Raw genomic sequence first — 17291 nt, 5'->3', positions numbered from 1 at the left:
AAATGCATACATGTAAATTTTTTCTTCAGGTAGACAATTATTCCAGGGAAGTAACTCTTCAGATTCTTCAGAATCACTCACTTCGGAGGACTCTTATGATTCCATTTGCGGATAAGGTCCCATTAAGATCTCCCCATGTGGTTCTGAACCAGTAGGGATGCCCTTGGTATTGAAGAGGCTGAAGATCTACTTTAGTACTGCATGCAAGACAGCAGTGTCCTAGGCTTTCTACAGCTGGCTTCTTAGGGAATCTGAAGTTGGTCCTGTCCTTTAGACATAGCCAAAAAGACATTTTTCTGACCTGATGCCAAACAGTACATCTTCTGCTTGCTCAGATTACAGCCTTGAGGCAGATCACACAAAGCTCAGGATGCACATGGGCTGGAGCAGCACCAGGGCAACCACCTCAAATCAAACAGTCGTGTTAGAATGACTAAGTTGGGAGACTGAACTTTAAAACCTATAGCTTTGATCAGTATGTTTTTCTTTGTCTTGTTCATAGATTTTACTGAACAAAAAGGTGGAATGTAGCAGAGCCTAAAGTTACTGAGAAGAAGCAATTCTCTGAGACTTGAACTTTGCTAAATAACCTGTATAAAGGCAACTCTACAGAAAACAATATACAAGCAGAAAAAGTGACAAGTTTCATCTGTAGTAACAATTCAGTCAAATGACAAATTTGGTTGTCAATTTAATGTTGTAGTTCTTATCTACATCAATTCAGTAAGACAACACAGACATTTATTCTCTAGTACTGAATTCCCGTTTGAATAGAAATAGCTGCTACGCAGAAAAGAACTTAAATTTAAAAACAATTTCACTATAGCTAAAGTGCCAATTGATTTAAAAATTATGTGTATGCATGCATATACATTGTGTGTGTGTGTGTGTGTGTGTGTGTGTGTGTGTGTGTGTGTATTTTCTCTCTCCCTCTCCCCAGAAAGATATGAAATCCTGACTTAGGGTTGTACTATTTTTTGAGTTAATATTTTTGAATTTATTATTTCTCTGGTCTGCCTAAGAATCGTCACATATTCTGAATGTACCCACACAATCTGGTGAGTTGGCAGCTATGTCAAAAACTCTATGAAAAAAGGGAGGCAGCTAATAAGGCTTGAAGACCTTATTTGTTTATTATTTTAGGTTAGAGCAGGCAGCCTCCCTTTGATGTTTTGTAGTCAAAGATGAAAACTTTCAACTTTGAAGCATAATGAATATAATTATACATTTACTACAATCACCTACACTTTGACTTACACACCACCACAAAAAGACATCTAACAAACATTTTTCTACTTATCTTTTTACATTTGTTAAAATGGCTATGTTGAATACATTTTCAGAATACATTTGTTAACCATTTGATAAACATACTAAGCCAAGCAATACAAATAACATCAATTACCTTTTTATCTAATAACTGTACCAATCAATGTAGGAAGATACAACTGAAGGGGAAGTATGGGATCATCCATGATGCACTGCAAAGGTATTTTACACCTTGGTCCTAAGAATGATCTGAAGGTGCTGAAAGAGGTGATTCTCTGGAAGGTGACCCAGGGTTTTCTTCAGGTGGAAAAACTGTGAGAGTACAAGCTCGAATGCCACCAAGTGACTCTGGAAGGTCAAAAACTTTATGCCACTCATCCTTTTCTGGGTCATATTTCTGGACAATTTCTACCATACAACGATTATTCCAAGAATATCCACCTACGACATAGATTTTATTTTCAAAGACGGCAACTCCGACATCACTCTGACCTCTTAACATGGCAGCAATTGGTGTCCACTGGTCAAGGGTCGGTGAATAGTATTCACAGCTTAGAACATCATCATAATCACTTGTTCCTCTGAAGTGATTGCCACCAATGACATAGAGCTTGTCTCCAACTGTACACATGCAATGCAGACCTCTGACTGTAGTCATTGGAGCCTTCTGTGTCCATTTGTCTGTATCAGGGTCAAAACACATGAGCTCGTTTTGGAAAGTATCATGAGTAATTCCTCCTGAAATATACATTAAGCCTCCATACACTGTTCCAGCATGGCCATAGTGGGGTTCACTCATTTTTGCAACATAGCTCCACTCATTCATTCTCGGATTGTAACATTCTACCGTGGCCAGCTCACCAGCTGCACTTCGCCCACCAACGGCATACAAATGTCCTTTGAGAGCACTCAAGTGGAAAAATGTGCGCTTTTCATTTAACGAAGCAACCTGCATCCACTTATTATACCGAGGGTCAAATCTGAAAACTGTATCAACGGCAGTTTTTCCTTTTGTATCATAATTACTTTGACCACCAACTACATAAAGAAAGTTTCCAATGACAGCAATGCCATGCTGGTAACGAGGAGCATCCATTGGGGCTAAAGATCTCCACTCTTGCGCCCTTTCATCATACATCCGTAATTCTTTACTGACAACCAGCTGCTGCCTCAAAACTCCTCCTAATGTAACCAAATGGGTTGAGTCAGATCTAATGGCAGTTCTATCTGACTGCATCACTGGCTGCATATATGGCATCATTTGGTAATTGCTAGCTTCCAAAAGCAAATTCACACAGGTATTGTCTGTTCTCATGAAATCTACTGTCTGCACATAATTGATGAGATCCTGTGGTGTCATCAGTGGAAATCGAATATTCTTCATTAATTTTGCAGCATAATCCATCCGAGGGTCTTCCAACCTTAGCCAGCGACAGGCAGCCTTGAAAAGCTCAAGTTCAGTACAGTGCTTAAGACTATTGCTAGAAAGCACAAAGGCAAGCCGTTCAAAAGGGAGTTTTAGAAACTCCCCAGTACTCAATAATGCAGGAAAATTCTTCAGGATGAAATTATTGACATATTTATCTACCTCTATAAGATTGTAGGTGTTAGCAATTCGTCCAACTTCAACACAGTTATCTAAAGAGACTCCTGAAATAAGAAACACTTTACAGAAGTCTAAAACAGGTAAAATTTGTAAAAAGCTGGCTGCTTCAAGTGTGTCCTGAAGATTGTCCATATTAAGAGAAAGTTTTGCAGTATAAATAAAATCAATTATTTTCTTCAGACCAACTTTGTTCACCCCATGAAGCTTAATGCACATTAAATCTTGTTCTTTCATTCCACCTGTGAACATAGCCTTGAAATAATCACTAGCAGACGCCATCATAGCTCTATGAACAGGGAAGATTTCATCTCCATCACCTGGTACCAGGGTCACGTCACAAAGCAATCCTTCTATTCTAAGCTGATCAAAGCCTTGCAAAACCACCGAACTGTGAGTATTGCTGGTAAAAAAACGTGTGGTTCCTGCCTTGCAAGGCTGTAAATGGGCGGAGACGCCCATTTCACCGTTACCAAGAGACACTTTCATGTGAAAGCCTTCCTCTTGCACAAAGATGTATGCCGGCCAAAGAGGTTATGACCTGAAAGCTTTAAAGGAAACGAGGATGTCCCAAGAGCAAGAGAGCTTGCTTTCCTTATCAAGGGCAAACAGTCACTGTGGCACACCTCAGAACACACCAGTCACTCTCTGAAAATTGTTCTATAGCAGGACCACAGAGGGCTGTGGACCTCAAATCTGATTATTATGTAGATAATTCATCACCTGAAGGCAGTTTAGTGACCCGGTTCACCGCGTCCGGCCTGCGTTGCCGCTCCTCCCGCAGTTCCGCTCCGGGCCAAGGGGGAGGTGCCGCCACGTCCTGCGGCCCCGGGGTTCGCTCGGCGGCGAAGCCGGGCACCTCAGCGAGCGGCCCGCCGCGCCCTCCGCTGTCCTTAGAGCGTCGCCGCGGCTACGGGCCCGTCGTGGAGCAAGGGCCTGGAACACTGGGCTGCAACACGGGCCGAGGCCCCGACGCCGAACCGGTCCTTCCGGAAAGGCCTGCTCCCAGGATCCCCCGGGCTAGGAGCGGCCGTGGCAGCTACTGCGGCTGCGCGGCCGCCTGACCTCGCCAGTGGGCGGTCGTGTGGGGGATGGGAGGAAGTGGGCGGGGGACTGGAAGGGCGGGGTTTGGGCAAGGCGGGGCTGTGCAGGATGGGCCCGCGGGGCCTCTTGGGGTACTTTGTATGTGGCATTAAATGGGCTGGAATGGGTGCATGTATATTATGCTTGACCTAAACCTTTCACGGCAGCTGAGCTGTCCCCCTAAATGCATACTTTGAGATTTACACTTCCTGGCTTCTTCCTTTTGTTACTTCTGAGTGACAATGAAATGCGGCTTTTGTAGAAATTGAAAGGCAGCATGGGGGAAAATGCTTAAAGTTTTTTCTCTATTAAAAAAACTTTAAAATTCTTATCCCACAGGGGAATGCCCTGGTGGTCTAGTGGTTAGGACTCGGCGCTTTCACTGCTGTGGCCCGGGTTCAATCCCTGATCCGGAAACCAAGATCCCACGAGCCACGCAGCCCAAAAAAAAAAAAAAAACATCCCACACAATTTAATAGATACTTCAGTTATAACTTTGGTTCATAGTTTCAAATTTTAATCATTTAAAACATGTCATTTGCCTCTTTTAAAATACCAAATTGTGACTATGCTATGTAAGTAATTTAGCCTGAATTTTTGCCACTCAATGGAATTCCATCATCAGTAAATTTTTCGTGCTTTTGTTTTCTACTCACAAATTTTTAAATGGATACACAATTGTCTCATAACTACACATACTATAGTTCCCTTGCCCATCATTTGTTCCTGAATATATACTTTCTTGTTCTCCACTGTTTTATAAAATCTGAGCACAAAACTTTACCTGTTTTTGGATAAATCCTAAGGGCAGAATGCTGATTGAAGACAATTTTTTTTTTCCAAAATACTGTCACCAGCAATGTTTGAGTGTGTATTTCCCTGCTACTGATCTTTTCCCTTTATGGATATTTTGCTAACTTACATTTTTTAAATTACTAGTAAATTGGAATTTGGGCATATGAATAAATGTATACTTTGACACAACTGCTTCCAACCTTTTCCACAGTTTGAAGTTATTACTGTCTTTTAAATCCTTCCAGTTTCTTTATGCATATGTCAACTGATCAGAATATAGGTACATTATTTTATTACACTCTCCCCTTTTTTAATATAAAAGATAGCATACTATACTCACTGTTCTGCATCTATCTTTTTTAACTTGGAGATCTTCTCATTCATATATAGATAACTGCTTTATCTTTTTAAATAGCTGTACTGTTTCCCATTCAATGGGTGTGTCCTACATTATTTGATTAGTCCCCTACCGATGGACATTTAGCTGGTTCCAATGGTCTTCTGTTGTTTCTGGTAGATGGCAGCAAGGTCCAGAAGGCTCAAATCACTGCTCTCCTCCATCAGATGCTTCAGCAAATCTTCAAACTGTTCAGCATAAGCGGGTGGTTGGAATGAGACTGGCCTGGAGAAGTTCTTCACTGGACTTCATCGGCATTGGCAAGTCCTGGAGACCGGCTTGTTGCAGTAGTTGGGGATGGAAGGACTCCCCTGAGCTGTGAAGACTCCATAATGGCTGTGAAAAAGCACTTCCAAGGAAACAATTTTTCTCTGTTAAAGAAAGAACAGAGCTGCTACACCTGGGTAGTTGTCAGAGCAAGAAATCATGAAATCCTGCTCTTTATTATCAAGCTTGCAAGAACGATTAAGAGCTAAGTGTAAGGCCAACTGGCCCGAGGCAAGGGGAACGCAATCAGACTCACAGGTTGCATCAGACCGAAACTTTCCGGACCACCCAGTTCCAGAAACTGACCTGGAGACTTTCCAGACCACCCAGTTCCAGGAACTGACCTGGAGACTTTCCACCCTGCCCAGCCTTCCCGCCTTTCGAGGGGTGAGACTAATGGCCCCAAGACTGATGCGACCGGCACCGGATATTGCCACGATACCCGAAAAGACCACCAAATAACGAATACCCTGCGCCCTCCCGGATTCACCACACCCCTTTCCCTTCTTTCCCTATAAATTCTGCCCAAACCCTCCCCCGGGCGCGACTTCTCTGGCCCCTTTCTCTCGGACCAGTCAACCTCGCCCGGGAGCATTCCCAAATAAAGCTTGTTTAAGCTCTCCTCCGACTAAGGGACTAGAGGTATGCTCTTAAAGAAACAATTATGGACAGATACAACTCATTGTACTCCCACATGTTTAGTAATTTAAAAAGACTTGTTTTTTTTCTGCCTTCATCATAAAATAAACGGATTAAATTTGTCAAAACATTTATTGGTAGTATTAAGCAACTATAAGTAAAAGCATCTAGTTCATAGGGGGCACCAGACCATCACAGATAACCTTATTAATGTACTTATGTACTTAAATATCTATTTTACTATATTTATTATATTTCAGTATTTTTGCTTGTATTTGTGCTAATTACACAAGTGTTCATCTTTATATTTTTAAGTTATTTAAAGTTTTACTTTCAAATCTTTTTGCATTTGTTTATTTTTAAGAAAGTAATACCAAGACTGATTTTGCAACCTCAATTCCCTGGTGGCGCAGTGGTTGAGAGTCCGCCTGCCGATGCAGGGGACACGGGTTCGTGCCCCGGTCCGGGAAGATCCCACATGCTGCGGAGCCGCTGGGCCCGTGAGCCATGGCCGCTGAGCCTGCGCGTCCGGAGCCTGTGCTCCGCAATGGGAGAGGCCACAACAGTGAGAGGCCCGCGTACCGCAAAAAAAAAAAAAAAAAGTGAAGAAAGAAAATGAAGTGCCGGCCCTCTTGAAACTTCCCTTTTTGCCAGAAGGAAACATAAAACTATTAATCAATCAATTAATTCATTTCAACTACATTATATACTAACACCATAGGCAAAAGAAAAGTGGCTTCTGTCACCAGAAACTGGAGGATGCAGAGATTCTAAGACTTGACGCTGGATGTACAGTTCTAGAACTTTCAGAGTGCTATGGCTAGAAGTGTTAACCTAGAAGCTGGGTTATCCTTGTCTCTGAAGGCCCAGGAAGGAGTGAGGTCTTTTAGAAATAGAGAATAGGAGAACCAAAAACTAAACCTTAGGGACCTTCATATTTTAATGAAGAGAAGAGAATAAGGAGCCTGAAAAGCACACTGGAATGGTATGCAACACAACAGCAGGACAACCAGGAGACAGTGGTGATGAGAGGACGCTTCAAGGAAGAAATACATTTAAAACATGATATCTTATATTCAGGGAAAATGAGGGCTGGTTTGGCAAAGTTAATTCCACAGAATCCGGACTGGAATATACTGACTAAGGTTAAATAAGAGAAAAGGTTTTGGAGACAGAATGAATAGAAACTTCTTTTGAGAAGTTTATCTGTGAAAAGAAGAAGAGAACTAGGGTAGCGCCTGGAGAATAAAAGTGTGTGTTTATATTACTGGATATAATTTAAAAAAATTTTTACAAACATTTTTTGGGGACAGATTTCAAGAAATGTATGTAGTAGCACAAAGCACATAAAAATCAGTATTTTATTTTTTTAAATAACTGCTTACATAACAGCCTAAAATGTCAAGCATCATTGTTAAATCATTTCTAAATACTAGTAGGCTGGAATGCCTTTTCATATGCTTTGTTTGCTATTTTTAGTTCTTTTATTTGTGTTTCAGTTTACGACATTAACTAGTTTCGTACTGCCCTTGTGAATTGTCTTTATGTATCCTTAAGTCTTAAAAGTACATATAAACCATTTATGCAGATGGTAGCTATATTCCTATGATGCAACTATTTGTCAATTTTATGTTTACAAATAATAGCTTATTTTATTTATATTTTCTGCTAATGCCAGAATGTTGAACATGTAGAACCAATCCTCTCCCATTTTCATTCCTCAATTGATCGTATGGATTATCAATTCCCTTTTATGTTTTAAATCTTTCACATTTATTTTTTATAGTATATTAGGATTTTTTTTTCATCTATAATACGAGATGAGAATCTAAATTGATTTCTGTCTAGGTTGCCAGTCATTTATCCTGTTACCATTTACTGAAACTTTTTTTCTTCCATATTAACGTCTAAGATAGCCTTTACTTAATTACTACAGATTATATAACAATTTTTGGGATTTCTTTTTTTTTTTTTTGCTGCACCAATGTGGCTTGCAGGATCTTAGTTCCCTGACCAGGGATTGAACCCGGGCCACAGGAGTGAAAGCTTGGAGTCCTAACCACTGGACCACCAGGTAACTCTCCTGGGATTTATTTTCTTTATTACTCTGCTCACCTAACTCCTTACTGTCACTGTATTTATACTGTTGCTGCTTTATAATACAGTTCATTTTCTGGTAAAGCTATATATGTAAGAATTTTTCCTCTTCTACACTTTGATATTTTTGCTTGGTGATCTTTCTTAATTAACTTTTGAATTGTTCTACAGAAGTCAGCATTGGGTTTATAAAAATCATGAAATTTTGTGGACTCAAAAATAACCATACTTAAGAATCTGCCTGCCAATGCAGGGGACACGGGTTCGATCCCTGGTCCGGGAAGATCCCGCATGCCGTGGACCAACTAAGCCCGTCCGTGCGCCACAACTACTGAGCCTGCACTCTAGAGCCCGTGTGCCACAACTACTGAAGCCCATGTGCCTAGAACCTGCGCTCTGCAATAAGAGAAGCCACCGCAAGGAGAAGCCCGCACACCGCAACGAAGAGTAGCCCCCGCTCGCCGCAACTAGAGAAAGCCCGCACGCAGCAACGAAGACCCAATGCAGCCCTAAATAAATAAATAAATTTATTTTTAAAAAATAATAACCACATTGCAGTGGATATAAAATTCTGAGGAATTTTCTTCATCAGATGGAAAAATGAAACTGGATAGGAGAATTTCTCTTCCACAAAAATCTAAGGTAAAGAACAAAAAATAGATTAAAATCATCAGAAAGTAAAAATGTAGCCACCAAAAAGAGAAGCTCAGGGAAAAAGAAAAAGAATAATTCTGCAAGTAAAAATAATTAGATTTAAAAAACCGCACAGAAATCCAACATATTGCTTAAAGAATCACTCATAACTCACAATGTACTATGTGAGGTTCTGCATGGAACCCTTATTCTGCTCGGAGGCAACTCAACTTCCCTGAGTCTCAGTTTTCTCAAATGGAAAATGGAATGAAAAATATTTGTAGAGCTGATGTAAATACATTTTAAAGCTCTTAGAGGGACTTCCCTGGCGGTCCAGTGGTTAAGACTCTGAGCTTCTACTGTAGCGGGCGCAGGTTGGATCCCAAGATCCCACATGCCGAGGCAGTGCAACCAAAAATAAAAAGCTCTTTAGAATGGCTCCTTCCTCGGGGTTAACCATAAGTGGTAACTCTTTTCTTCATTTTCTCCATATAAACCTAAATGAGAATATTACGTGTCTTTTTCTATAAACTGGTTTGAAACTGTACCATCTCACTCTTGATAGCTGACTGACAAAGTCAACTGAATTGGTGAGAACCTAGAAGAGTGAAAGATAGGTATGATCATATCAAAGACATGTTTGATTTATATTCAGTCAGCACAATGGCTTAAATCAATATCTGAAATTGAAGGGAATCTCCTAGGCTGGAATGGGAAAAATATACTGTATTCTTTTGCTGATTCTGGCGCCTGGCACCTCTCCCTGCTTTCCTGGATCTATTCTTTGGCTTCCATTTCACAGTACTTTCCTTTTCCTTCAGGGCTGAAATTTCCAGGGAGCCCTCCTCCTTCACTCCCTTTCCTTGCACTGCCCTCTCCTACTTGCACAGCTACCTCCTGTTCTGTTGTGATTTCTGGTTTAAGTTTTCCCAGAGGAACACAAATAGAAAGTAAAAGTTGAATGATATTTTCAGATTTTATAGGAACACATATAAGAGAAGTCTTCCTTTTTTATGTTGAATACTTTTGAAACATGAGGGCCCACATAGTTCAAAGGAAGCAGAAAGCAGGGTCCAGTAACTGGGTGGGCTACAAAGCCCTCCCAGGAAAAGAAGCCCCTGCTGGTCAAGTGTAACAGGGCCAGAGACCAAGTCTGGCAGTCTTCTGGCCTGTGCAGATGTGCTCCTTTTAGGGAATTTTCCTCCAGAGCTGATCAGAGGTTCTTTCCTGGCAGGAACTGACCCTAATATTGGAATAAGCCTCTTGCCATAGTCTTTGTTATGAAGAGAACAAGTCTTCAACTTCAGACAGGGCATGGCTCCTTTGATCTAGGAGCAGGTATGGTGAGAGAAAAAGGAGCCAAAAGGAGGTTCCTTCCTCCAACCTGCTGGGCAGACCCAGGGCTCCTGATTAATGATCTGATCCACATACTGACACTGGCAGGTGGGTAGGCCCTGAAAATCTCAGGGTAAAACCCACAACAGTATATCTGAGTACAATCTCATATTTGAGGGTGCACTAAATTTCTCTATTAACAGTAAATTCCCAGTTTCACAAATTCATTTTTTATTAAGGACCTTTTAACTTTATCATTAGAAAAATACATTCATTGTAACTTTGCATAAGGACTGCAACAGCCCCTTCTACTCCTGACACAGTAGTAAAAGGTCGCAGTCCTGCTCCATGCCAGCCTCCAAATCCCTTTTTATCACTGGATGCCACAATACTCAAGGATCATTTTACACTTCCCAAGTCCATCTTTCCCTCTTCCGTCACCCATGTTTCAAAGACTAACTCCATGGCCAAGGTTGCAAAGCTCCTCGGAAGAAACCCTCAAGCAGATTAGGGAAAAGAAATTCAGTCGCCAGCCTGGATAGCTCTTTCCCTTCACCCTCACCTGTGGCAAAGGAAGGCCAGATGACCATGAGAGGGGCCTGCTCTAATTCTTCTCATAGGCTTGCAGAATTAGTCCCTCAGAGTGGGAAGGATCGCAAATAGGACAAGAATCTATAATCTACTCAGGATGGAGAATACCCTAGGAGACTCTTAGAAGGACAGTATTAAAGAGGGCATGCAGGAATTTGGGTCCTTCCACATTACAGATTAGTTACCTTGCCCAGGACAGGGAATTAGCAGAGATCCCTGTGAGCAAGTCTCCTCAGTTTGTGCTACAGGTTCCATGAAAGAATAACTTTAAAAACCGGATGAAATGTTTGTGTCAGATGCTTCATCCACAGAAAACTGAGAAGGTACAGGAAGATCCACAGCACAAATCCATAGTGATGTCAGCCTCTGTTGACAGCCTAAACCTACTAGAAATTAGAGCAGTGTTTATGGATCAAGTGGGTAGTGAAACTCCGAAGAACAAGTCAGATACTGGTCAGATTCTAGAGAAGAAACTGAGGCTTATGCATGAATTAAGGAAACAAAAGACAGTCCACCCATGGAGGAACTCAAGGACCAACAGAGTCCAAAGATAGAAATTCCTGTGTTGGAATTTCCCTCCTCCCCCAAAGAAAGGTAAGGGCTGAGTGTCACATCCTGCAGCCTTCAAGCAGGTGTGAGGGCCCAAGTACACCGACCATCCATGCCATTTGTTCTACCCAAACTTCACTACATGCTTTCCAAGAGGTACACACCTTTACCTTTGCTGCCTAAAAACTTCCACATGTCTAAGGAACTGGATTCTTCTTGTACTGAAGGTAGACTCATGAACTGTTTTTGCCTTTTCGCTGATTCCCTGCATACTGGTTATATTTAACCTTAAATACACTTGCTACATGCTGGCTGTCTTCTGCCAACCTGCAATGTTTCAAGTACACAATACAAAAAAAATGAGGAAAACTGCTACAAAAATTTAATACTGTTCATCATAGAAAGACTAGTCCAGTGAGCTTCCATGCTACCCAATGAAAAGACAAGTGATCTTGGATTAGACCAGTGGAAAGAGTGCTACACTTTATAAGACCATAAATTGAATCATATACACCTTATACATGTATTTCTTTTCTATACTTTTCAAAAGATTCTGTTTTTAATAAGTTAAAATGTGTCCCATTGTAGCCACTTAAGGTAGTGCCAGTGGTGCCTATATTATCCGTCAGCTGAAGACACGAGCAGCCCCACAAACTTGACTGGGACCAAAGGCAAAAAAAAAGGGTGTATTCAGAAACGGTTGTCTAAGTAGACCAGAACAATCAATCAGAAGAGAAACCCCACCTGGTCTTCTGCCCTATATATCTGATCATTATGTTATTGTGCCCTTACTGTCTAATGATATAAACTAACTTTTCATCAGAGAAAGAGAAATACTTCATTTTTTACTCCAAGAAGTAGCTGATCCAAATGGTCCATCTGGGAAGAGTGGAAAGGCTAAAAAATTTTAAAAATAGCTTAATTTCTTAGCAGAGCCATATGAGCAGGGTTCATTCATTATTTTTAATGTCTGGGGGGTTAAAATAGAAGATCTCATATATTATGCTATTGTAGGTCAGATACCTGGGAAAGCAGACTCTGAGACAGAGATAAGCATGCAAGGAGTTTACTGGAGAATTCGTGGATCAGTCATTGTGGCAAAGAGAATTTGAGCAGAAGTTGAGCTGCAGTGCAGTCACAGCAGGGCTTTAGCCAATCCCAAGGGAGCTCTGACTCTGGGATGACCCTGTGGAGGTAGAGAGAAGGGGCCAGGCCTTTATATCCCCACATTGACAGGTAATTGGATGCAGCCTGACCCAGGAGGGGGAAATAACTTTGGGCTAAGTGAGTGACTTTAGCCAAGAGCAGTTTCCAGAGAAGACCTGCATGCTCTCAGCATGAAGCTCTATCAGCAGCTAAAGGGAGTAAGTTCTCAGGTCTTAAAGGGAGCTGTGAATGGTGCATCAGATGTCTATTATAAATGTCTTTTTAAAAAAGTTTTGGGGTTTTTTTTGTTTGTTTGCTTTGTTGTTTTCTCTCTTCCTTTTTCTTCTTTTGTATGGTCATACTCAAACTTTCAGCTGGGTCCATAATTTGCAAAAATGTCTAACAAGAGTGTGATGGACAAAGTATACTCTGAAAACAGTGGCCCTCTGATGTTTATTATAAGCAGTTTATGGATGTGATATTTGTTGTCTCTACCTGAGGGCATTATAGTAGCAGATGGGGTAACTGGATTGGGCACCTTCCCTGTGAATGGGAAAGATGTAGATACTGGGAAACCAAGGATGGAATGTAGGAGGACACGTTATCTGTCTTCACAGCCCTTCCCTAAGAACTGCCCTCCAGCCCTGATATCCGGACCTGGAAGCTATGAATGATAAAGCCAGTGTGAGCCAATCAGAAAGCTAATCTTAAGAATCTGACTAAAGAAAGCCAGAACCTGAGACTCAGGAGCAGAGTCACATGAATGAGAATGTTCTAAGGTTGCTGGAGTTTATACAGTTCTTACCTCTTCTCAGGCTTTACTGTTTAACTTCTACTTGAATTCTGTGAGCTATCACAGTATTCCTGGAATAATTACCTTGCAGCTCATATCAGTGCAGATTGTCACATCTTCTTAGAAGTGTGTGTGTACTTTTTGAGGACGTCATGATGTCCCTTTAATAATAAAAAGATACAATTTTAAAATGTTTTATCATAGATTATCCATTTAAAATTTTCTATTACAAATGTATACTGTATAATATGCACAGTATTTTATAACTGTAATACCTAGGTATATTATCAATAAAATAAATACATTGGAGGTGTGTGCTCAACATTTTTTCCAAGCGGGGTGGAAGGTGAAATACCGAGGGCTTATATCTCCATAATCCTGGGGACTCCACTTAAAAATATGGGTGGACAGTCTCTGGGATTCCACATATTTGTTGAAAGTTGAGTTTTGTTTGGGTCACAGGAACAGCAAGTCACCCCTTCTAGAACCTGGGTTCACAGACAGTCCCTGCCCTGATCACCCTATGTCTCACTTCTAATTCTCCTCTCATCCTATTACATTATCTGCCTGGGTAAGTAGCTAATCTATCACCAGCATGAGTACAGTAAGATCTCAGGTTCCCTTGAGGAGTCTCAGGGTTCAGGTAGCCTCTAAATATTCAGTGCCGAGTCAAGACCATTCTAGGACTTCATACAGGTTTAGCGCCAACCACCTGCAAAGGGGTGAGCAGGACCCACTGGAGGGAAGGGACCCTAACTTATACAACCCACCCAGCCTCAGTTATCTCCTGCTGTCTGTGAAATGGAGAAGAAAATAATGGTCCCAATCTGTCTTGTGCTCACATCTGACTCTGCTCCTTACCAGCTGTGGCCCTTGAGCAAGTCCCCTCCCTTCTTGACCCTCATGCCTCTCCACACCTTTCTGAGCTACAAGAAAGTGGATAAGACTCAAAGAATACTGTGAAACCACCTGCAAAGCGCTATGTGGAAGCGAGTACTATGCTTCACCCCCTCTAACTGATCTGCATTTGAATGCTTCCCAGGGAGTCTATATCCCTGGCCTGGGCCACGATGCCAGGTCCCTGGATGTCCTTAACTCTGCCCTAGGCTTTGTCTATGGGGGGAGGGGGGGTGACACTGCCAATTAGCCCGATATTGCTCTTCAATAATCTCCTTAGAGGAAACTTTCCCTCCCAAAGATGTTTTATTACATTTAGAGAACATCAGGTAGCTCCTATATCACATCCTCTGGTAAGGATGGTGTCTGTTTCTCGTCAGCAAGGATAATTATTATTCCCCCATATATGCTTGTTTTTTTCCTAAAGGAGGATGGTGCCATCTGTCTCTGTTGTGTTCAGGGGGAAATAGAATATGCTATGAGCTTGGATTTAGGGAAAGGAAGGGGTCCCTTCAGCTTTTATTGAGAGCGGGCTTTGGCTTATAAAATGAGACAAAGGTTAGGGAGAGAAGTTGATGATGGCGTTGCTGACACACCACCATCCTGGTTTCCTTCATTTGTATTTGTGAAGATAGCCCACTTTAAAAATTCATTACTTTTTCCATAATACTCTTATTGGAAAAACAAGTAACTACTCAGCAATCATTCAATGCTTATAAAAGTGAGAAATTGTAACAAAGACCACAGCACAGTATCTGGACCCGTCAGTCTTCTCCTTTGCTTCCTCATTACCCTGAGCATTACGTAGTAACGGCATGGAGTGAATCAGGTTATACATGCCTCACGGGGCCAAAGATTCCCCACTGAGCATCTAGGAATAGTAAGAGAAAATAAACTTCACAAATCCCCAAAGTGGAGCTCAAGAGTTTGGAGCAGTGAGCCCCTGAGTTCACAAGTGTGAGGAAAAAACAAAATCTATGACCATGAATCTATGGTGGGCCATAGATTCCATCTGCACCAAAGATCCCACACCCTTCCTGATGAAAGCTGCAGTGCTGGGTGCCCTTACTCCCTTCTCAACCTTAAGGAAAACATACAGCTGATCACACCACAACTCCTCTCCTCTCCCCATGTGACCTGCGCTGGATGGAATGTAGGAGGACATGCCAGTAGGGGACACAGAACCCCTGGCTCTGTGTTTTGGGAAGTGGTGTTGGCAGGGATTGGAGCTCTCAGCAAGGCTGCCGTGGGTGTTGGCTCACCTCCCTGCTCCTGTGAAAAGTGTTCACAGATTACCTGCCTTTCTTTCCTACCTCCATCCCAGAGGGGCGGTAGGAAGCCCTGAGTGGGTGGTACAAGGGCACGGATGTGTGTAGTCACCACAACTCTCTGACTGTGGGGCACTGTGGACCCAGGGTCTGGTGGTGCTGCTAAAGCAAGATGAGTCCTCTGCTCTTGCCCCTCCCGACAGGAGGTGGCTAAAGGGAAGGGAGAGCCGTGAAAGGCCTCAGCAGAGCTGGAGGGGAAGGAGAATACACTGTGTCCAGGCTTGGGGAGGAAATCTCCATGTACGTTCAAGTAACACTCCCATCACTCTCTAGCCACTGGAGGGGAACTGGATTCAAAGCTAGGGACCTGAAAATGGACCCGTGAGCTGGGTCACCCCACCTTCTGCCCTCCAGGCAGTCCAGCTCTGAAGGGGTTCAGAAACAGGATAAGTTCCCTCTTAAAAGTGGCTTTTTTAGATATTAGAAAAGTATCCATTGTACAGTGGATGCAGAACTGGGTGGAGGACAGGGATGTTGCTGTGCTTGGATACTGAGATGGACATGCTAAGGCCTAATACTACGGTAGGTGCTACTTAAACATCTGCTATAGCTGTGATATTTATCTGTTTTGAAACAAACGTTGAACTAAAAATAAATAAATTCTCCCTGCTGGCTGGTCACCCTGTACAGGGATTTAACTCCTCACTGGGACTGCATGTTGCCTGACTCAATGACATCAGTGCAAAGCATGTGGGTCAAATGGCCCTCAATGATGGGAATGTTCACAGTGCGGCCACACAGGGCCTGCGGAAGAATGAGGAGACAATGAGGAAAAGGTCAGGATTGAATGTGTGGAAAGGAGGGAAACTAACAGAGGGGAAAGAATGACCCAGTGGGTGGGAAGGCACAGGAGTGTCTATCACTAATCACTAATCAAGCTACTCCCACTCCCTGCCTCACTCCCCAACTACTTGACTCGAGCGCCACCTGCTGGTGACTTACTAGAACACTGACAAAGTAAGATGGACTTGGTGCCATCCTGGCAAGAATGTGTGTATGTGTGTCCTTGGGACAAGTAGTGGAGAGGGAGAGCTTGTCTTTGAGCACAAAAACAATGATGCCTTCAGGGATGTTCTGAGGCCTGCCAAACTCCTTTCTGGCCTTCCTTTCAGCCATTCTTTCTGACATTGTGCAGGATCTTGTACTCAATGCAAGCAGGTGGCCTATCAGGGTTGAGGTGTCCTCTGTGGTCGTTACAGTCATGGGATATCTTCTTCAGGATACACAAAGTGCATGCACCACAGGTGGTTCTGCAATTTATGACAAGGGTGCAGTTTTTCTGGGCTCACTTTGGACCACTACTCAGCCCATTGAAGCCAAGGTGGCCAAACATTTTAAGACTTTCCGTATCCCTCCACATCCAAACGGCTTTGGTTAACGCCATTAAAGGGCAGAGTGGCGCTTCCCTGTGGCGCTTCCCTCGTGGCGCGGTGGTTAAGAATCTGCCTGTCGATGCAGGGAACATGGGTTAGAGTCCTGGTCCAGGAAGATCCCACGTGCTGCAGAGCAACTAATACCGTGTACCACAACTACTGAGCCTGCGCTCTAGAGCCCGCGAGCCACAACTACTGAGCCCGCATGCCACAACTACTGAAGCGCACGTAACTAGAGCCTGTGCTCCGCAACAAGAGAAGCCCGTGCACCGCAACGAAGAGTAGCTCCAGCTCTCCACAACTAGAGAAAGCCCGTGCGCAGCAACAAAGACCCAACACAGCCAAAAATAAATAAAGTAAATAAATTTTAAAAATAAATAAATAAAGGGCAGAGTGGAGTGATGGCTGAAAAAGAAGAGCCACAAAGAAGTGGAGTCACGCAAAAGGAGGAGTCCCCATGAAATAGAGAAAGGAGCCACTGAGCCACCTTGTGCCA

The 17291-nt window shown here is 42.7% G+C and overlaps 1 protein-coding gene across 26 annotated transcripts in view; it reads right to left on the bottom strand.

The window, feature by feature from the left end:
* Nucleotides 1–3910, bottom strand: part of KLHL9 (kelch like family member 9) — a 46469-nt gene extending 42559 nt beyond the window's left edge. For all 26 annotated transcript variants that reach the window (XM_073806078.1, XM_073806080.1, XM_073806083.1 and 23 more), the window contains exon 1: nt 1406–3910. In XM_073806078.1, the coding sequence (XP_073662179.1) occupies nt 1508–3361 (1854 nt within the window). In that variant the 5' untranslated portion in view covers nt 3362–3910 and the 3' untranslated portion in view covers nt 1406–1507. The remainder of the gene's footprint in view (nt 1–1405) is intronic.
* Nucleotides 3911–17291: the final 13381 nt, after the last annotated feature.

This window comes from Tursiops truncatus, chromosome 6, assembly GCF_011762595.2.
Source record: "Tursiops truncatus isolate mTurTru1 chromosome 6, mTurTru1.mat.Y, whole genome shotgun sequence".
In the NCBI taxonomy this organism is placed as follows: domain Eukaryota; kingdom Metazoa; phylum Chordata; class Mammalia; order Artiodactyla; family Delphinidae; genus Tursiops; species Tursiops truncatus.
This window is presented reverse-complemented; position numbering and strand designations above follow the sequence as displayed.